Source organism: Bufo gargarizans, chromosome 7, assembly GCF_014858855.1.
Source record: "Bufo gargarizans isolate SCDJY-AF-19 chromosome 7, ASM1485885v1, whole genome shotgun sequence".
Taxonomy (NCBI): domain Eukaryota; kingdom Metazoa; phylum Chordata; class Amphibia; order Anura; family Bufonidae; genus Bufo; species Bufo gargarizans.
Window position 1 is genome coordinate 127,683,793 of NC_058086.1, and position 22,813 is coordinate 127,706,605.

General features: G+C 42.4%; 1 protein-coding gene across 1 annotated transcript in view; it reads left to right on the forward strand.

Moving 5' to 3' along the window:
• Positions 1 to 22,813, forward strand: part of LOC122943634 (complement factor H-related protein 2-like) — a 458,972-nt gene that overhangs the window by 183,818 nt on the left and 252,341 nt on the right. Inside the window, exon 5 of the mRNA XM_044301524.1 lies at positions 5,334 to 5,531. Within this exon, the coding sequence (XP_044157459.1) occupies positions 5,334 to 5,531 (198 nt within the window). The remainder of the gene's footprint in view (positions 1 to 5,333; positions 5,532 to 22,813) is intronic.

Here is a 22,813-nt window from a genome sequence, read left to right on the forward strand (position 1 = left end):
TACCCTTTTTGGGATAGATTTCAAATAGCTCTGATATAGCAGGAACCACTAAATTATGAAATTGCTAAATTGGGAATTGTACTTCAACCCAGAACAAAAAATGTGCTTTGACGGGCACTAAATAACTTTCCCAGCTACAACAGGACAACGGTAACGAGAGATTTAGAGGGATTTAAATTTGAGGCCTAGTATTTAGGCGCTGGGTGACAGGTATGGGTTTAGTGACAGAATTAGACTTGGAAATACACAGTAGCGGGTGTGTGTGAAGTTATTCTGAATGACCCTATGTGCACCTTCAATATTATATACCCTTTTAGGGATAGATTTCAAATAGCTCTGATATAGCAGAAACCACTAAATTATGAAATTGCTAAATTGGGAATTGTACTTCAACCCAGAACAAAAAATGTGCTTTGACGGACACTAAATATCTTGCCCAGCAACAACAGTACACCGGTGGGTAACGAGAGATTTAGAGGGAATTAAATTTGAGGCCTAGTATTTAGGCGCTCGGTCACCGGTATGGATTTAGTGACAGAATTAGACTTGGAAATACACAGTAGCGGGTGTGTGTGAAGTTATTCTGAATGACCCTATGTGCACCTTCAATATTATATACCCTTTTTGGGATAGATTTCAAATAGCTCTGATATAGCAGGAACCACTAAATTATGAAATTGCTAAATTGGGAATTGTACTTCAACCCAGAACAAAAAATGTGCTTTGACGGGCACTAAATAACTTTCCCAGCTACAACAGGACAACGGTAACGAGAGATTTAGAGGGATTTAAATTTGAGGCCTAGTATTTAGGCGCTGGGTGACAGGTATGGGTTTAGTGACAGAATTAGACTTGGAAATACACAGTAGCGGGTGTGTGTGAAGTTATTCTGAATGACCCTATGTGCACCTTCAATATTATATACCCTTTTAGGGATAGATTTCAAATAGCTCTGATATAGCAGAAACCACTAAATTATGAAATTGCTAAATTGGGAATTGTACTTCAACCCAGAACAAAAAATGTGCTTTGACGGACACTAAATATCTTGCCCAGCAACAACAGTACAGCGGTGGGTAACGAGAGATTTAGAGGGAATTAAATTTGAGGCCTAGTATTTAGGCGCTGGGTCACCGGTATGGATTTAGTGACAGAATTAGACTTGGAAATACACAGTAGCGGGTGTGTGTGAAGTTATTCTGAATGACCCTATGTGCACCTTCAATATTATATACCCTTTTTGGGATAGATTTCAAATAGCTCTGATATAGCAGGAACCACTAAATTATGAAATTGCTAAATTGGGAATTGTACTTCAACCCAGAACAAAAAATGTGCTTTGACGGGCACTAAATAACTTTCCCAGCTACAACAGGACAACGGTAACGAGAGATTTAGAGGGATTTAAATTTGAGGCCTAGTATTTAGGCGCTGGGTGACAGGTATGGGTTTAGTGACAGAATTAGACTTGGAAATACACAGTAGCGGGTGTGTGTGAAGTTATTCTGAATGACCCTATGTGCACCTTCAATATTATATACCCTTTTTGGGATAGATTTCAAATAGCTCTGATATAGCAGAAACCACTAAATTATGAAATTGCTAAATTGGGAATTGTACTTCAACCCAGAACAAAAAATGTGCTTTGACGGACACTAAATATCTTGCCCAGCAACAACAGTACAGCGGTGGGTAACGAGAGATTTAGAGGGAATTAAATTTGAGGCCTAGTATTTAGGCGCTGGGTCACCGGTATGGATTTAGTGACAGAATTAGACTTGGAAATACACAGTAGCGGGTGTGTGTGAAGTTACTCTGAATGACCCTATGTGCACCTTCAATATTATATACCCTTTTTGGGATAGATTTCAAAGAGCTCTGATATAGCAGGAACCACTAAATTATGAAATTGCTAAATTGGGAATTGTATTTCAACCCAGAACAAGAAATGTGCTTGAACGGACACTAAATAACTCGCCCAGCTACAGCACTAGGGACAGATTTAGCTGGATATAAATTTGAGGCCTAGTATTTAGGCGCTGGGTGACAGGTATGGGTTTAGTGACAGAATTAGACTTGGAAATACACAGTAGCGGGTGTGTGTGAAGTTATTCTGAATGACCCTATGTGCACCTTCAATATTATATACCCTTTTAGGGATAGATTTCAAATAGCTCTGATATAGCAGAAACCACTAAATTATGAAATTGCTAAATTGGGAATTGTACTTCAACCCAGAACAAAAAATGTGCTTTGACGGACACTAAATATCTTGCCCAGCAACAACAGTACAGCGGTGGGTAACGAGAGATTTAGAGGGAATTAAATTTGAGGCCTAGTATTTAGGCGCTGGGTCACCGGTATGGATTTAGTGACAGAATTAGACTTGGAAATACACAGTAGCGGGTGTGTGTGAAGTTATTCTGAATGACCCTATGTGCACCTTCAATATTATATACCCTTTTTGGGATAGATTTCAAATAGCTCTGATATAGCAGGAACCACTAAATTATGAAATTGCTAAATTGGGAATTGTACTTCAACCCAGAACAAAAAATGTGCTTTGACGGGCACTAAATAACTTTCCCAGCTACAACAGGACAACGGTAACGAGAGATTTAGAGGGATTTAAATTTGAGGCCTAGTATTTAGGCGCTGGGTCACCGGTATGGATTTAGTGACAGAATTAGACTTGGAAATACACAGTAGCGGGTGTGTGTGAAGTTATTCTGAATGACCCTATGTGCACCTTCAATATTATATACCCTTTTTGGGATAGATTTCAAATAGCTCTGATATAGCAGAAACCACTAAATTATGAAATTGCTAAATTGGGAATTGTACTTCAACCCAGAACAAAAAATGTGCTTTGACGGACACTAAATATCTTGCCCAGCAACAACAGTACAGCGGTGGGTAACGAGAGATTTAGAGGGAATTAAATTTGAGGCCTAGTATTTAGGCGCTGGGTCACCGGTATGGATTTAGTGACAGAATTAGACTTGGAAATACACAGTAGCGGGTGTGTGTGAAGTTACTCTGAATGACCCTATGTGCACCTTCAATATTATATACCCTTTTTGGGATAGATTTCAAAGAGCTCTGATATAGCAGGAACCACTAAATTATGAAATTGCTAAATTGGGAATTGTATTTCAACCCAGAACAAGAAATGTGCTTGAACGGACACTAAATAACTCGCCCAGCTACAGCACTAGGGACAGATTTAGCTGGATATAAATTTGAGGCCTAGTATTTAGGCGCTGGGTGACCGGTATGGATTTAGTGACAGAATTAGACTGGGATATGGCCAAAAAATGAACAGACTATTGCTGGTTAAATGCACTTGGTGTGACAGCTTCACCCTGATGTAGGCTTTAGCCAAAAAACAACCACACCATTGAGGGTTAAATGCACTTGGTGACAGGCGCAGCTTGCCCCTGATTTTGTATATGGCCAAAAAATGAACAGACTATTGCTGGTTAAATGCACTTGGTGTGACAGCTTCACCCTGATGTAGGCTTTAGCCAAAAAACAACCACACCATTGAGGGTTAAATGCACTTGGTGACAGGCGCAGCTTGCCCCTGATTTTGTATATGGCCAAAAAATGAACAGACTATTGCTGGTTAAATGCACTTGGTGTGACAGCTTCACCCTGATGTAGGCTTTAGCCAAAAAACAACCACACCATTGAGGGTTAAATGCACTTGGTGACAGGCGCAGCTTGCCCCTGATTTTGTATATGGCCAAAAAATGAACAGACTATTGCTGGTTAAATGCACTTGGTGTGACAGCTTCACCCTGATGTAGGCTTTAGCCAAAAAACAACCACACCATTGAGGGTTAAATGCACTTGGTCGCAGCTTGTGCTGGCGCACCACAAGACACAAAATGGCCGCCGATCACCCCAGAAAAATGAGACTGACAAACGGTCTGTGCAGCCTAAAAACAGTGAGCAATTGAGGATCAGCAGCTCAATGATCCACAGCTGCAGATCGATCAGTTAATCAAGTCCTTTGGAGGAGTTAATCTGCCTAATCTCGCCCTACTGTCGCAGCCGCAACCTCTCCCTACGCTAATCAGAGCAGAGTGACGGGCGGCGCTATGTGACTCCAGCTTAAATAGAGGCTGGGTCACATGGTGCTCTGGCCAATCACAGCCATGCCAATAGTAGGCATGGCTGTGATGGCCTCTTGGGGCAAGTAGTATGACGCTTGTTGATTGGCTGCTTTGCAGCCTTTCAAAAAGCGCCAAGAAAGCGTCACAAAAGCGCGAAGAAAGCGACGAACACCGAACCCGAACCCGGACTTTTACGAAAATGTCCGGGTTCGGGTCCGTGTCACGGACACCCCAAAATTCGGTACGAACCCGAACTATACAGTTCGAGTTCGCTCATCCCTACCCACAATGTATGCATACGCGCTATCCCCTACCACCACATGAGCTCCCCTTCTCACAACAGTAGCTGTATTTTGCATACAGAGAAATAAATTATATGGCAGAAGCAAAAGGGGTGAAGCAAACACCCCCCCCCCCTCCTCCCTTTAAAGTTACGCTCAGTCTTGCTCAGTGTTTATTTTTGTTACTGATCCATATGTGCAAAAGACTGGTGCCACTGCTGCCTTTCCTTAAGACAAAGTCTACACTTTGTGCTGCATTTCCTCCCTCTTTTATAACTTTTAAATTAATAGTTCACACTTTTTTCACTTTATTTATTCTAGCGCAACATTTTGAAATGTTGAATGAACAGTTTTAGGCTCATTTTACTATATTTTAATTTTACAATGATGGAGCAAATTGAAATTGCAAAATCAGGGGAAAACTGTATTTGTATCTTTGCACAAATTCTGAATGGTATTGACTATAATTTATATGTATATATATATATATATATATATATATATATATATATTGCAAAAAATAGGACTGCACTCCTGGATAAAAGTGAAATATGTGAACTTTTTATTCACCCATAATATGGCAATCTTGCGACGTTTCGGCTCACAAGAGCCTTCTTCCAGCGTAGAAACAGTGAAAATGAGGACATATAAAGACATATCTCAAGTGACCAACCAATCACAATGTGGTTACAATCATGATTAAATTGAATACATCTGATTTATGTGCGAAAATAAACAAAGTGCATGTGCATAAAGTGACATGTGCTAAAAGATCCACAATACAAGAACGATGTCCCTGCTCGTTGATCAAATAGATGTATAATATAAACAATTTCCAAATACATATATATAACATCTTTAGTAATAAAATAACTATAAAATAATATATATTTGAAACAATTGGGTGAAAAATCCATATTTTCTGTTTCAGAGCCATGTATTACAAATGAAAAGGACATGGAAGAAAATAATATACAGCAACGCTGGATATTTGCTAGAAAGATTTACATTAAACATGGTGACATGACAGAGTTTACTTGTAAAGCTGGATATGAAACTAGTCCTGACACACAGATGAGAATTCCTTGTCAGCAAGGAAAGCTGGAATATCCAAAATGCATCAAGAGAGGTAAGTGTCAAAACATAGGTGTGTGCACAGAGTGATCCGATTTAATACTGCTACCACTGAGGAACCCTGTAGCCAATAATGTGACAATATATATACAGTTGCAAGAAAAAGTATGTGAACCCTTTGGGATGATATGGATTTCTGCACAAATTGGTCATAAAATGTGATCTGATCTTCCTCTAAGTCACAACAATAGACAATCACAGTCTGCTTAAACCAGGCATGTCCAAACTGTGGCCCTCCAGCTGTTGCAAAACTACAACTCCTAATGCATGCTGGGAGTTGTAGTTTTGCAACAGCTGGAGTGCCGCAGTTTGGACATGCCTGGCTTAAACTAATAAAAGAATTAACCGCTTGCCGCCACGGGCGGCAGCGCTCTCAGGTCTCAGCGACGCCTATTGGCGTCATCTCGTGAGAACCGAGATTTTGCGTTCACAGCGGCGCGCAGCTCTGAAGTTAAACTACAGGCTGCCAGCGCTTATCATTCGCTGGCAGGCTGTAGATGTTTAAAAAATGGCATCAGAAAGGTATATTAGACACTGTTTTGTTAACAGCGTCTGATATACCTGCTACCTGGTCCTCTGGTGGTCCCTTTTGCTTGGATACACCACCAGAGGACACAGGCAGCTCTGTAAGTAGCACCAAGCACCACACTACACTACACCCCTCCCTGTCACTTATTAACCCCTGATCACACCATATAGACTCCCTGATCACCCCTCTGTCACCCCCCTGCCATTGTTCACCCCCCTGTAAGGCTCCATTCAGACATCCGTATGTGTTTTGCGGATCCGCAGATCCACAAAACACGGACACCGGCAATGTGCTTTTCCGCATTTTGCGGATCCGCACATTGCCAGAACTATATAGAAAATGCCTTTTCTTGTCCACAATTGCGGACAAGAATAGGACATATTCTATATTTTTGCGTAACGGAAGTGCGGACCTGGAAAGAAGACATCCCAAGGTATTCCGTGAGGGGTATGGTGAGTTCATGTAAGATTTTATTTTTTGTCACAAGTTAGTGGAATATGAGACTTTGTAAGAAAAAAAAGATGTTAAAAATCTATTTTCCGCAAACATATGACAAAAAATAAAATCTTACATGAACTCACCATACCCCTCACGGAATACCTTGGGGAGACTTCTTTCCAAAATTGGGTCACTTGTGGGGTATTTACACTGCCCTGGGGCCCTAAAGCGTGAGAAGTAGTTTGGAATCCAAATGCGTAAAAATGCCCTGTGAAATCCTAAAGGCACTCATTGGAATTTGGGCCCCTTTGTGCACCTAGGCTGCAAAAAAGTGTCACACATGTGGTATCGCCGTTATTTCTCTCACCCAGCATAGGTATATGTAAAAATACACCCCAAAACACATTTCCCTACTTCTTCTGAAAACTGTGATACCACATGTGTGACACTTTTTTGCAGCCTAGGTGTATAAAGGGGCTGAAAGTCCAACGAGTACCTTTAGGCTTTACAGGGTTGCTCACAATTTAGCCCCACCCAAAATGCCAGAACAGTAAACACACCCCACAAATGACCCCATTTCGGAAAGTAGACGCCCCAAGGTATTCACTGAGGGGCATAGTGAGTCCGTGGGAGATTTTTTTATTTTTTTGACAGAAGTTAGCAGAAATGGAAACTTTATTATTTTTTATTTTTTCTCAGAAAGTGTCATTTTCCGCTAACTTGTGAAAAAAAAAAATCATACATAATCTCACCATGCCCCTCCGCAAAAACTTTGGGGTGTCTTATTTCTAAAATGGGGTCATTTGGGGGGTATTTATACTATCCTGGCATTCTAGCACCTCAAGAAACATGACAGGTGCTCAGAAAGTCAGAGCTGCTTCAAAAGGCGGAAATTCACATTTTTGTACCATAGTTTGTAAACGCTATAACTTTTGCACAAACCAATAAATATACACTTATTGGATTTTTTTTAATCAAAGACATGTAGCACAATAAATTCTGACACAAACTTGTATAGAAATGTAATTATATTTAAACAATTTTACCGGAAAAATTTAAAAATACACTTTTTTGAGAAAATTGCGGTCTATTTTGATTAATATCAGAAAAACGAAAAATGTCAGCAGCAATCAAATACCACCAAAATAAAGCTGTATTTTTTTCTGTTTAAGCTATTCTGTTGTTGATTTACTTCTATGCTTTGGGTCGTTGTCCTGTTGCAACATCCATCTTCTGTTGAGCTTCAGCTGGTGGACAGATGGCCTTAAGTTCTCCTGCAAAATGTCTTGATAAACTTGGAAATTAATTTTTCCTTCGATGATAGCAATCCGTCCAGGCCCTAATGCAGCAAAGTAGCCCCAAACCATGATGCCCCCACCACCATACTTACCATACCACAGTTGAGATGAGGTTTTGATGTTTGTGTGCTGTGCTTCTTTTTCTCCACACATAGTGTTGTGTGTTTCTTCCAAACAACTCAACTTTAGTTTCATCTGTCCGCAGAATATTTTGCCAGTACTGCTGTGGAACATCCAGGCTCTTGTGCAAACTGTAAACGTGCAGCAATGTTTTTTTTTTGGACAGCAGTGGCTTCCTCTGTGGTATCCTCCCATGAAATCCATTCTTGTTTAGTGTTTTACATATCGTAGATTCGCTAACAGGGTTGTTAGCATATGCCAGAGACTTTTGTAAGTCTCATTGAGTAGTCTGCGCTGTGCTCTTGCAGTCATCTTTACAGGATGGCCACTACTAGGGAGAGAAGCAGCAGTGCTGAACTTTCTCCATTTATAGACAATTTGTCTTAGCGTGGACTGATGAACAGCAAGGCTTTTAGAGATAATTTTATAACAGTTTCCAGCTTTATGCAAATGAACAATTCTTAATCGTAGGTCTTCTGAGAGCTCTTTTGTGCATGGCATCATTCACATCAGGCAATGCTTCTTGTGAAAAGCAAACCCAGAACTGGTGTGTGTTTTTTATAGGAAGGGCAGCTGTAACCAACACCTCCAATCTCATCTCATTGATTGGACTCCAGTTGGCTAACACCTCACTCCAATTAGCTCTTGGAGATGTCATTAGTCTAGGGGTTCACATACTTTTTCCACCTGCACTGTGAATGTTTACATGGTGTGTTCAATAAAAACATGGTAACATTTAGTTCTTTGTGTGTTATTAGTTTAAGCAGACTGTGATTGTCTGTGACTTAGATGAAGATCAGATCACATTTTATGACCAATTTGTGCAGAAATCCATATCATTCCAAAGGGTTCACATATTTTTTCTGAACAAAGCAAGGGTTAACAGCCCAAAAAAACGCGATATTTATTACCCTGATTCTGTAGTTTACAGAAACACCCCATATGTGGTCGGTAACTGCTGTACGGGCACACGAACAGGGCGCTGAAGGAAAAGAACGCCATATGGTTTTTGGAGGGCAGATTTCACTGGGATAATTTTAAATTGCAATGTCACATTTGAAGACCCCCTGATGCACCCCTAAAGTAGAAACTCTAAAAAAGTGACCCCATTTTGGAAAATACACCCCTCAAGGTATTCAAAACAGATTTTTACAAACTTTGTTAATGCAGCAAGCCAGACCTGCAGGGTATTAGCGACAGTGAGGTCACGGTATGGGCAATCGAGGGTTACTCACTTTTCTGAGGAGAACCCTGGGCAGGCATGCGACAGTGAAGCAGAGGTAGACACTAGTTCCTCTGGGGCACACTCTGTAAGTAGGGACCAGGCCTGATGGTGTGTGAGGTGCCCTGGATGTTGCAGGTATTTTGAGTGCCTTAGGGTAGGTCCCTTTAAGAATCGTGAGGCCAGTGCCTGTAATGGTGGCACACCGGTTTGCAGGAGGATTAATAGAGTACACAGATGGTAAACCAAACGTTGCTTAACTTTAGACAACAGTCCAACTTTATACAATCAGTTGCAGGGGTGTATAATGCAGTCCTTTACAGTACATATGCACAGCGGGTTTCAATCTTGCGAGATACTTGGAGGGTATACAGTTAATGCTTTGTAGTACAATGCTGCTCTATCCCCTCAGCTATTCTAGCTGGCTGGATCCCAACCGGATGCCTAATTGCTGGATTTAATCCTTGGTATATAAAATCCTTCCTCCAGTATTGGCACTTGCTTAAGTTTACAGTACCTTTGTTTCCTAGCTGGCTTCTCTGCTGGAGTGGAAAGGTGGCTGCAGGTTTCTCCCAGGAGGTCCTCTCCTACTACTGGGGTGTCTCATCTGAATTTGTTGGCTGGATTACTGGTCTCCAGGCAGGCTTTACTCCTTCTAGCCTCCTGGTGCAACTAGGAACCAGGACTATCTAGCTGCATGTCAGGAGGAGGCCCTCAGCATATATTGGGCTGGTGCCTTCTCACTTCTGTCTCCACAGACTCCTGACTATGACCTAACCCCTCCCTGTCTGGGCCTGGACATTTATACTAGGGGCTCCCTATCTCCCTCTAGTGTCTGGGATGTCTAATTACACCCAATAGGCCTGCTGAGCATTAACAGGGGAAACATACAAATGTAAAACACACAGAAAATACATTACAATGCATAGATAAATATAAGATCACTGTCCCTTGTGAGCAGAAGTAACACGTTACCCAATTGACCCTTGTGTAGTGCCCACTCCTACTTAGTGGGACACTACATTAACCCTTTAGGTGTTCCATAAGAATTAAAGGAAAATGTAGATGAAGTTTCAGAATATTACTTTTTGGGCAGATTTTCCATTTTAATCAATTTTTTCCAGTGACAAAGCAAGGGTTAACAGCCAAACAAAGCTCAATATTTATTACCCTGATTCTGTAGTTTACAGAAACACCCCATTTGTGGTCACTGTACGGGAACATGGCAGGGCGCAGAAGGAAAGGAACGCCATATGGTTTTTGGAGGGCAGATTTCACTGGGATAATTCTAAGTTGCCATGTCACATTTGAAGACCCCCTGATGCACCCCTAGAGTAGAAACTCAAAAAAAGACCCCATTTTGGGAACATTTTTGGTTGCTCACTTTTTGTGAGGCAAGGTAACAAAAAATAGCTGTTTTGGCACTATTTTTATTTTTACTTATTTACAATGTTCATCTGACAGGTTAGATCATGTGGTATTTTTATCTAGCAGATTCTTACGGATGTGGCAATACCTAATAAGTACAATACAGACCAAAAGTTTGAACACACCTTCTCATTCAAAGAGTTTTCTTTATTTCATGACTATGAAAATTGTAGATTCACACTGAAGGCATCAAAACTATGAATTAACACATGTGGAATTATATACATAACAAAAAAGTGTGAAACAACTGCAAATATGTCATATTCTAGGTTCTTCAAAGTAGCCACCTTTTGCTTTGATTACTGCTTTGCACGCTCTTGGCATTCAAGAGGTAGTCACCTGAAATGATCTTCCAACAGTCTTGAAGGAGTTCACAGAGATGCTTAGCACTTGTTGGCCCTTTTGCCTTAACTCTGCGGTCCAGCTCACCCCAAACCATCTCGATTGGTTTCAGGTCCGGTGACTGTGGAGGCCAGGTCATCTGATGCAGCACCCCATCACTCTCCTTCATGGTCAAATAGCCCTTACACAGCCTGGAGGTGTGTTTGGGGTCATTGTCCTGTTGAAAAATAAATGATGGTCCAACTAAACGCAAACCGGATGGAATAGCATGCCGCTGCAAGATGCTGTGGTAGTCATGCTGGTTCAGTATGCCTTCAATTTTGAATAAATCCCCAACAGTGTCACCAGCAAAGCACCCCCACACCATCATACCTCCTCCTCCATGCTTCACGGTGGGAACCAGGCATGTAGAGTCCATCCGTGCACCTTTTCTGCGTTGCACAAAGACACGGTGGTTGGAACCAAAGATCTCAAATTTGGATTCATCAGACCAAAGCACAGATTTCATCTGGTCTAATGTCCATTCCTTGTGTTCTTTAGCCCAAACAAGTCTCTTCTGCTTGTTGCCTGTCCTTAGCAGTGGTTTCCTAGCAGATATTCTACAATGAAGGATTGATTCACACAGTCTCCTCTTAACAGTTGTTGTAGAGTTGTCTGCTGCTAGAACTCTGTGTGGCATTGACCTGGTCTCTAATCTGAGCTGCTGTTAACCTGCGATTTCTGAGGCTGGTGACTCGGATGAACTTATCCTCCGCAGCAGAGGTGACTCTTGGTCTTCTATTCTTGGGGCGGTCTGCATGTGAGGCAGTTTCTTTGTAGCGCTTGATGGGTTTTGTGACTGCACTTGGGGACACTTTCAAAGTTTTCCCAATTTTTCTGACTGACTGACCTTCATTTCTTAAAGTAATGATGGCCACTCTTTTCAGTAGGACTATCAGCTGTGTATCCACCTGACTTCTCCACAATGCAACTGATGGTCCCAACCCCATTTATAAGGCAAGAAATCCCACTTATTAAATCTGACAGGGCACACCTATGAAGTGAAAACCATTTCAGGTGACTACCTCTTGAAGCTCATCAAGAGAATGCCAAGAGTGTGCAAAGCAGTAATCAAAGCAAAAGGTGGCTACTTTGAAGAACCAAGAATATGACATATTTTCAGTTGTTTCACACTTTTTTGTTATGTATATAATTCCACATGTGTTAATTCATAGTTTTGATGCCTTCAGTGTGAATCTACAATTTTCAGTCATAAAAATAAAGAAAACTCTTTGAATGAGAAGGTGTGTCCAAACTTTTGGTCTGTACTGTATACTTTTTTTTTATTAATTTAAGTCTTGCACAATAACAGCATTTTTGAAACAAAAAAAATCATGTTTTAGTGTCTCCATATTCTGAGAGCCATAGCTTTTTTTTTTTTTTGTATGCGATTGTGTAGAGTTTCATTTTCTGCAGGATGAGATGACGGTTTGATAGATTTTGGGGTGTGTATGACTTTTTGATTGCTTGGTATTACACTTTTGGTGATGTAAGGTGACCAAAAAATGGCTATGTTAGGGTATGATTTTTTCAGGCTGAAATGACGGTTTGATTGGCACTATTTTGGGGGGCATATGACTTTTTGATCGCTTGCTACTACACTTTTTGTGATGTAAGGTGACAAAAGGCTTTTTGACACTTTTTTTTATGGTGTTCACCTGAGGGATTAGGTCATGTGGTATTTTTATAGAGCAGATTGTTACGGACGTGGTAATACCTAATATGTCTACTTTGTAATTTTTTTTTTACATTTAACGCAATAAAAGCATTTTTAAAACAAAAATAAAATCATGCTTTAGCGTCTCCATAGTCTAAGAGCCATATTATTTAATATTTTGGGCGATTGTCTTAGGTAGGGGTTCATTTTTTGTGGGAAGAGATGATGGTTTTATTGGTACTATTTTGGGGTACATATGTCTTTTTGATCGCTTGGAATTACACTTTTTGCGATGTAAGGTGACAAACAAATGATATTTTTTGCTTTTTTTTTTTTTTTTACAGCATTCACCTGAGGTGGTAGATTATGTGACATTTTTATAGAGCATGTCATTACGGATGCGGCAATACCTAATATGTCTGTTTTTTTTTGTTTTGTTTTTTTTATTATAAAAAACACTTTTTTCACTTTTTTACTTTTTATATTTGTCCCACTGTGTGTTTGATCCCTGTTTAAATTCAGTACAATTCAAATGCATTGTAATGAATTGAACTGTCAGCGTCTTACACAGTAAGACGCTGATAGTTGCCTTGGAGACCCAGTCCTCAGGCTGCATCTCCTGGGCTTCCGTAGCTGGCAGGCTCTGAAGCCTGTATAAGGCATTGGGGCTGCAATGGCAATCATCTGCCCCCTGTCAGCACAGTGTGGGGGGCCGATGGAGTCAGAGGGAGCCCCCTCCCTCTGTAAACCCCACACATGCCGCAGTCAGGAGCTGACCGCGGCACGTGAGAGTTAATCCACCGGCATCATGGCATACAGCTATGCCAGCAGATGCAGCAGGGGCCTGGCTATCAGCAACAGCCAGGCCCGTGCTGCGGATCACATCACGTACATGTGTAGTGTCCCACTAGGTAGGAGTGGGCACTACACAAGGGTCAATTGGGTAACGTGTTACTTCTGCTTACAAGGGACAGTGATATTGCATTTATCCATGCATTATAATGTATTTTCTACGTGTTCTTACATGTATGGTTCCCCTGTTATATGCTTTTCAGGCCTAGTTGGGTGTAATTAGACATTCCAGACACTAGAGGGAGATAGGGAGCCCCTAGTATAAATGTCCAGGCCCAGACAGGGAGGGGTTAGGTCATAGTCAGGAGTCTGTGGAGACAGAAGTGAGAAGGCACCAGCCCAAGATATGCTGAGGGCCTCCTCCTGACATGCAGCTAGATAGTCCTGGTTCCTAGTTGCACCAGGAGGCTAGAAGGAGTACAGCCTGCTTGGAGACCGAGTGTATTCCAGGGGACTAGAGGAGTCACCTAGTCAGCCTGAAGCTCCTGAGGCTAAGGATGGCTCAGTAGAGATACCCCAGTAGTAGGACAGCACCTCCTGGGAGAAACCTGCAGCCACCTTTCCAATCCAGCAGACAAGACAGCTAGGAAAAGAAGGTATTGTAACCTGAAGCAAGTGCCAATACTGGAGGAAGGATTTTTATACCAAGGATTTAAGCCAGCAATTAGGCATCCGGGCCTTGGGATCCAGCCAGCTAGCATAGCTGTGGGGATAGTGCAGCATTGTAGTGCAGAGCATTAACTGTATACCCTCCAAGTATCTTGCAAGATTGAAACCTGCTGTGAAGTAAACCTGCTGAGCATTTTATACTGTAAAGGACTGCATTATACATCACTGCAATTGATTGTAAAAAGTTGGACTGTTTCACCAAGTAAAGCAACGTTTGGTTTACCAACTGTGTACTCTATTAATCCTCCTGCAAACCGGTGTGCCACCGTTACAGGCACTAGCATCAGGATCCTTAAAGGGACCTTACCTAAGGCACTCAAAATACCTACAACATCCAGGGCACCTCACACACCATCAGGCCTGGTCCCTATTTACAGAGTGTGCCCCAGAGGAACTAGTGTCTGCCTCTCCTTCACTGTTGCATGCCTGCCCAGGGTTTTCCTCAGAAAAGTTAGTAACCCTCGATTGCCCATACCGTGACATCACTGTCGCTATACCTTGCAGGTCTGGCGCGCTGCATAAATTGGCGTCACGAACAGGATACGATCATTCCTGTGCCATTGCAGATATAAAAACTGTGTGCCATTATTTGCCTTAAAGTGACCAAGCCCTAATTGCTTTATTGAAAATTGCTGGGCCAAAGAGAACTGTAATAATTTGCGGTGTGAAGATTATATTGCATGGACTGTTTGCTGCTTATTTAAGCCACCGCTTGCTGTCAGTGAATCGACAGCGATTTTGCTCAAAGATGGCCGCTTGAACTGACTGGATTTATTTGCTGCGTCATCTTCATACTCAATTGGCGGTAAAAATTGGCGCCTTCTGCTGAAAAGTGCGGGAAAGGCTATATGTCCGCGCCACCGCCCTGTCTGGAAATTTACATGTCTGCAAAAATGGACTCCGCCTCCCCCATACTGGAGTGCCTGGGGGGCGGCCTCCCAGATCAATGGGAGGATCTGTCTGCAATTATTGGCACCACCCTGTCGCTCTCCAGAGAAGGATCGAGCATGTTGAAGACTGAAGACTGCTCTGCTGGGATGTCCGCGCCTGATCTGTTAAAAATGGATGTTATTGGTGTAGAGCAAGAGGATGATCCACCGGCCTACTCTCCGGGACCGGAGAGACCCACCTGCCCACCACCGAGGACGCAACTGGAGACCTATTATGGCTCCTGGAGAGACTTTTTCCAGCCCTCATTCAAGTGGTCAGCGTTGATGGCAGAGATACGGGAGGCCGCAATAAAGAAGACAACTAAAACTAAGACCTACTATGAAGAACTGGCAAAGACCGTTCATGAGCGCCACACTGACACCCAACCCCGCCTGGAGAGGAGAATGGGGTTGGTTGTGGCATTTGATAAGGACCGAGGCTTCGGTTTTATTAAGGACTATACTACCGGCAGAGACTTGTATGTGAATCGGAGGTCCGTCAAGCAGAGTTACCTCCCAGAGCATCTGCATAACCTCCGCGAGGGAGAAAAAGTTGAGTTCACCCCTGCCGAGGGCCTGCGAGGCCCCTACGCCACTGCCGTGTCCCATCCCAGGAAGAAATCGGAGGACTGGGAAATCGATGAGGACCATACTGGCTGCGAGCGCGAACCTGTGCGTTCTCCAGAACCGGACCATCATGCCTTCCAAGAACGGGGCTCCTTTATCGGCCCGAATGTCTTTTGGCAACCTACAGTGGTAGAGAAGAAGGTAAGCCCATGGCCCTCACCTGAGCTGCCTCGCAGTGAGAAGACTATCCGAGAATTAGAAGATGCAGAGAGATTCCATGCTACCCTGGACAACATCCAAAGAGGAAAGAAAGCGGGCGCCTCACCTGAACCTGCAGCGGCTGCGCAGGACGCGCCATCTACTTTATAAGTGCCGGCTGCGACAGCGGAGGACAGCGATCCCAACTCCGAAAGCCTGGACGACCAGATCGTGCGGCTGGAGAAGAAATTGCGTGAGCTGCGCCAGATTGCCTTCACCCGGAACCCGGACTCCACCTGACCAGAAAGAAAGTGGACTTAAGGACTCAGACGTCTCTGGGTCTGAGGTGAGAGTACCTGCCCCTGTCAGCCGGCCATCTTTAGTGTCAGCACCTGCGGTGAGGTCCTCCTATGCTGTGGCCCGACACGCAGAGCCAGTTGTCCAGGAACCCACCAGACCGCTTGCGGCAGCGGTACCCAGGCCAGTGCAGCAGCCCTCAATTGCTATGCCTGCACCCGGTGAGGTCAGCAACCGTGATTACCCCTAGGCCTATGGGGCCAATACCTATTAGGGGTCCTTTCATGCTGAAGTTGCCCCCCAATAATGTGTTGTGGGCACATCCGCCTGTTGACTCTCACTACAGTCCCAATCCACAAATGGAGCCAGGGAGCACCACTGTGATGCCAAGTGGATATGACTTGCCCCTGTGAATTGGCCTGCTAGGCCATTGATTTGATTTCTTTTGCCAAGGGACCCTAGTAAAGTGGATTAACCCTTTCCAGGACAGGAGTCCTTTGTTGTTTTGGCCCTCTGTTGCTGCTGCCAGTTACCCACGGCTCAGTGGAGGCGGTAAACCACTGAAATACCAAATGCAGCAAGGCCATATTGTTTACAGGACCCCCTGCCTGCTTCTTCAATATTTGAACCAAGTTGTGCCTATGTGTATGTTGCACCTTTAACCCTTTCACCCCCTTTTCAGGTTGATTAAGGGTATTGCAGCACTTATTTTTATATATGCCATTTAAATAATGTAGACTATTTTATGTGCTGTCACTTTTGTTATGCAACGCAAATATTAAAGGAAATGCACCCAGGGATAGACTCTAATGCACATGAGCCTCTGAGATCTTGCTACTATTTTAAAGAAATGTGCCCAGAGATGGACTCCACCATATGTGAGCCTCTGTGATCTAGTACCTTTGTTTCCGCTTTATATCTGGCTTCACTTAACACTTTAAACCAGGGTATGGACTCATTTATATACTTTGAGCCTCCAAGAATTGCTATTTAATGTTTTACATTTTCTATGGACTACTACTGTTCATTATGGACAATTTGCTTATTATAGACTAATCCTGGTATCTTTGATACGCTGCACCAGGTCAGCGCCCCTGTTCCTTTACATTATCCTGAGAGAAGAGAATGACGCCCCTTTTCACCGAACTTGCTCCTTAGCCAGTGGAACTGCCTGATATACACTCACCTAAAGAATTATTAGGAACACCATACTAATACGGTGTTGGACCCCCTTTTCCTTCAGAACTGCCTTAATTCTACGTGGCATTGATTCAACAAGATGCTGATAGCATTCTTTAGAAATGTTGGCCCATATTGATAGGATAGCATCTTGCAGTTGATGGAGATTTGAGGGATGCACATCCAGGGCACGAAGCTCCCGTTCCACCACATCCCAAAGATACTCTATTGGGTTGAGATCTGGTGACTGTGGGGGCCATTTTAGTACAGTGAACTCATTGTCATGTTCAAGAAACCATTTTTCCAGTCAACAGTCCAATTTTGGTGAGCTCGTGCAAATTGTAGCCTCTTTTTCCTATTTGTAGTAGAGATGAGTGGTACCCAGTGGAGTCTTCTGCTGTTGTAGCCCATCCGCCTCAAGGTTGTGCGTGTTGTGGCTTCACAAATGCTTTGCTGCATACCTCGGTTGTAACGAGTGGTTATTTCAGTCAACGTTGCTCTTCTATCGGCTTGAATCAGTCAGCCCATTCTCCCCTGACCTCTAGCATCAACAAGGCATTTGTGCCCACAGGACTGCCGCATACTGGATGTTTTTCCCTTTTCACACCATTCTTTGTAAACCCTAGAAATGGTTGTGCGTGAAAATCTCAGTAACTGAGCAGATTGTGAAATACTCAGACCGGCCCGTCTGGCACCAACAACCATGCCACGCTCAAAATTGCTTAAATCACCTTTCTTTCCCATTCTGACATTCAGTTTGGAGTTCAGGAGATTGTCTTGATCAGGACCACAACCCTACATGCATTGAAGCAACTGCCATGTGATTGGTTGACTAGATAATCGCATTAATGAGAAATAGAACAGGTGTTCCTAATAATTCTTTAGGTGAGTGTATACATACAATGTATTTTGCAAATGTAGATGTATTTTCCTGCTTTGCATTATTTTTCTATTACAGGTGCAGTATCCAGCTGGGCAGGGCCCCTTTCATGTTGCGCCGAGGACGGGCAACGTCATAGCGTGGGGGTATGTAGTGTCCCACTAGGTAGGAGTGGGCACTACACAAGGGTCAATTGGGTAACGTGTTACTTCTGCTCACAAGGGACAGTGATATTGCATTTATCCATGCATTATAATGTATTTTCTGTGTGTTCTTACATGTATGGTTCCCCTGTTATATGCTTTTCAGGCCTAGTTGGGTGTAATTAGACATTCCAGACACTAGAGGGAGATAGGGAGCCCCTAGTATAAATGTCCAGGCCCCGACAGGGAGGGGTTATGTCATAGTCAGGAGTCTGTGGAGACAGAAGTGAGAAGGCACCAGCCCAAGATATGCTGAGGGCCTCCTCCTGACATGCAGCTAGATAGTCCTGGTTCCTAGCTGCACCAGGAGGCTAGAAGGAGTACAGCCTGCTTGGAGACCGAGTGTATTCCAGGGGACTAGAGGAGTCACCTAGTCAGCCTGAAGCTCCTGAGGCTAAGGATAGCTCAGTAGAGATACCCCAGTAGTAGGACAGCACCTCCTGGGAGAAACCTGCAGTCACCTTTCCAATCCAGCAGACAAGACAGCTAGGAAAAGAAGGTATTGTAACCTTAAGCAAGTGACAATACTGGAGGAAGGATTTTTATACCAAGGATTTAAGCCAGCAATTAGGCATCCGGGCCTTGGGATCCAGCCAGCTAGCATAGCTGTGGGGATAGTGCAGCATTGTACTGCAGAGCATTAACTGTATACCCTCCAAGTATCTTGCAAGATTGAAACCTGCTGTGAAGTAAACCTGCTGAGCATTTTGTACTGTAAAGGACTGCATTATACACCACTGCAATTGATTGTAAAAAGTTGGACTGTTTTACCAAGTAAAGCAACGTTTGGTTTACCAACTGTGTACTCTATTAATCCTCCTGCAAACCGGTGTGCCACCGTTACAGGCACTAGCATCAGGATCCTTAAAGGGACCTTACCTAAGGCACTCAAAACACCTACAACATCCAGGGCACCTCACACACCATCAGGCCTGGTCCCTATTTACAGAGTGTGCCCCAGAGGAACTAGTGTCTGCGTCTCCTTCACTGTTGCATGCCTGCCCAGAGTTCTCGTCAGAAAAGTGAGTAACCCTCGATTGCCCATAACTGTGACCTCACTGTCGCTATACCCTGCAGGTCTGGCGTGCTGCACATGAACATGAGGATGCGGCAAGAAGCCACATTCCCTCACGTACATGTATGTGACAATGTGTGAAGGGGTTAAAACAAATATAACAGATTATCTTTACGAAGGCACACAATCTGGGGATAAAAGTGGCCCCATCAATAAAGACAAAACTCAAAAAGACTTCGGGAACCAATAGCTGGATGAACCTGAAGGGTTTTTATAGATGCGGCCAATGTGCCGGCTGTAAGGTCACTAAAGCCCCTAGGAGCACTAAAAAAGTGCAATCGACTCAAAACTCCTTTTTATGGGAGATCAATCATTTTCTCACTTGCAACTCAACCAGTGTTGTCTACCTCATCCAATGCCCGTGTTCTAAAAGAACTTTGAAAGTGAGAATATCCGAACATGTATCGAACATAAGGAAAGGATATTTGAAACACTCACTTTCAAAGCACTTTAAAGAAGTCCATAATCAAGATCCCAAAGGACTAATATTTATGGCCTTGGAAAGGATAGACATACACTGGAGAGGAGGTAAACATGTGGAGAGAATGTCCAGAGCGGAATCTAGGCGTATTTACGATTTGGGAAGTTTGATCCCAGCAGGTTTGAACACTGAACTAGAGATTTTCGGTTTCCTTTAGACCAAGGGTTGTGTGCCTTTCATCCAATGGGGGATCACATATCTGGCCATTATATCGACACTGTGATCCCTCCTTGGAGAAAGGCTCACATAACCCCAGCTACCGCAAGATAGAGAGGATGAAATCAAGCTACAGAATATATACGATATAAGAATGGTTATGTTGTCAGAAATCAGCATCTAATTGTCTTTTTTCATGATATATAGAGCTCCTTTTCCACTTAGACCACGCATGAGGCTGTTTTAATATGGGGTATAGTCCTCCCCCTCTATATTAGTTATATATATCCCGCATATTCGTTTTTATATATATTGTTTATACTAGGTGTATACATTTTATGGATTTTTTATAGAAAGAAGCAATGTCGTCAGATGTGCTTCTATTAATTTGCTTAATTATAGCCACTTGGAGATAATGTTTGGGAAATGCACAAAAATATCTCAAACCGCGTGTTAAACGTGATAGATTTTAAAGGAGTATGCTGTTCTCTCCCCCTCTTTTGTTTTACTACGCTATGGCATATCCCGAATATTGTGTATTTATGTAGATATTTGGAGATTTATGTACATTATGGATTTTATCTAAAGAAAGCAATGTTGCAGGAATGTTTATTTTATCACCTAGCTTAATCACATCACTGTGGAGATAATATGCAAAAAATGCATATGAACAGGAAAAATCGCATACAAAACTCAGCTATACCGCAAGAATCCAATTTGTTTTTCGGTCCAGTTTTTGGAGAGTACCGACTGGACTATAAAAGGATGTGATGTTTCAGCGGGGGTATAGCCACTGAGGAAGGGGAGAGAGGTCCCTGAAACGCGTCTGGCGTAATTCACCCCCATAACGACATTAACCGGACATACTGTGGAATTTCGAACAAACAACAAAGATTGGAGCGCTCCATAATCCTCTATTGGGAGATTGTTCGATAACAAACAGGACTGAACAGGCTACTCTCGCGATTCTTTGAGAACTACCATGTGACACGTACTTGTGAGCGAGGACGCTAACGGCAAGAGAAGGAAGCTGTACAGTGTGGTGAGTAGTGGCTTATGAGATAACATCTCAAGCTGTCGGTCCCGTCCCACTACGGGTAAGATATATACCATCGCCTTACTCACCACCTGTATTCAAATGTCAGCGATACCACTGGTAACATCCTAACCTCAATAACAGGACTGTCCGTGCCGGACTAAACTACTGCACGCTCATAATGTTTATAGCCTAGAGACTGGCTTTTTCTATTTAGGGGTACAGTAGGAGATTCGAAATATACATTCTCCAATTGGAGGTTATCTCCGAAATATTGCCAAGACCAAAAGGATTTGCCTCTACATGTTAATCTCCAATTACATCGTGACATTGCATTAAGGAACTCTGTGCATATGATTCTTTCAATTTTTTCACGATTATTATACTCCTTGCGATTAGTATGCGATTATCCTGCGATTTTTATTGAGAATTGATATTGTGTTTTATATTTTTATTTATAGATATATACAATGTTTTTATTGTGCACAGCCAGAGCAGACATTACCTTATAGGCATTATTATGTGCTGATTTTACTACCATTATTGTGAATTATATATTAAATTGCTACTTCTTATATGATCCATATATTGAGTGCCAGTCTCATACTTAGCTTTTTCCATGTATTTGTAATACATTAAAACATGAAAGCAGTACAGTCCTACTATCCCTACACATGTCAAACCGCTGAGGCTACATGTAGTATAGACAAAGCAATTTTATAATAGCCAGGACCAATTACAGTAGTTTATCAAAAAGTCTATCAATCAGAATAAAAACCTGCACTGAAATACATGATTTGATTTGAGAGTTATGCATGACATTCATTTTACAATTATCAAGGATATTGTCTACTAAAATAAAGTGCATTTGCTGTACATGAAATTATTTTCCTGATTCATGTTATTTATGCTATTTAAGAACTCGCACAAAATCTTTTATTTTCTGGCCCAATAGAAAGGTAAACTGTAGTGAATGTAATCTTTTTACTGATAAAGCATTCTATGTGTGGACAGTCAAAAATCAATTCCTCTATTCGTTTCTACGACAGCCTGGATGTCAGTCACATAAGATACTGGGAGGAATTATCATTTATGGTGGTTTTGATGTTGGGTTTAAGTCTGTCTTTGCTTTGCTAGGTTGATGCAAGCACAATGAAGTGTATGCATTTGTCTGTAAAGGTACACCAGGGGTTGCCTTGCGTAGAGAAGCAATTTTTTGGGACAAAAAGTCGCACATCATAAATGAGACCTAAAGGTGTCAAACATTTGACCAAATGTCGCAAAAATATGCACCAAATGTTGCATGTGGACATAATTAGCAAATTTTTTACGCCACTATTGTGGCATAAAGACATACGTAAATGGCTCAGAACTACAGCACCAATAAGAGGATTACCTTGACTACAATTTACATCATGTACCTTTTTTATGGGCCAAAGAATACAAATGTTTGTGGGAGCTCTTCTTTAAGAGTTTTAGCGTACTTAGAATATGTAGATCATAGAGAATGAGATCAGTTTTCTAATTCGTACCTTCAGGGAACCTGGTTCCTAGGCGTAAAAATAAACTATTAAAAATAAAAAATGTAAATTAAAAATAAACTATTTACACTTCTCATTTTTAAAAGCATTTATACTTTGCAGCAATTGTTCCACACCTTTATAAAACTTTTTCACAGTACT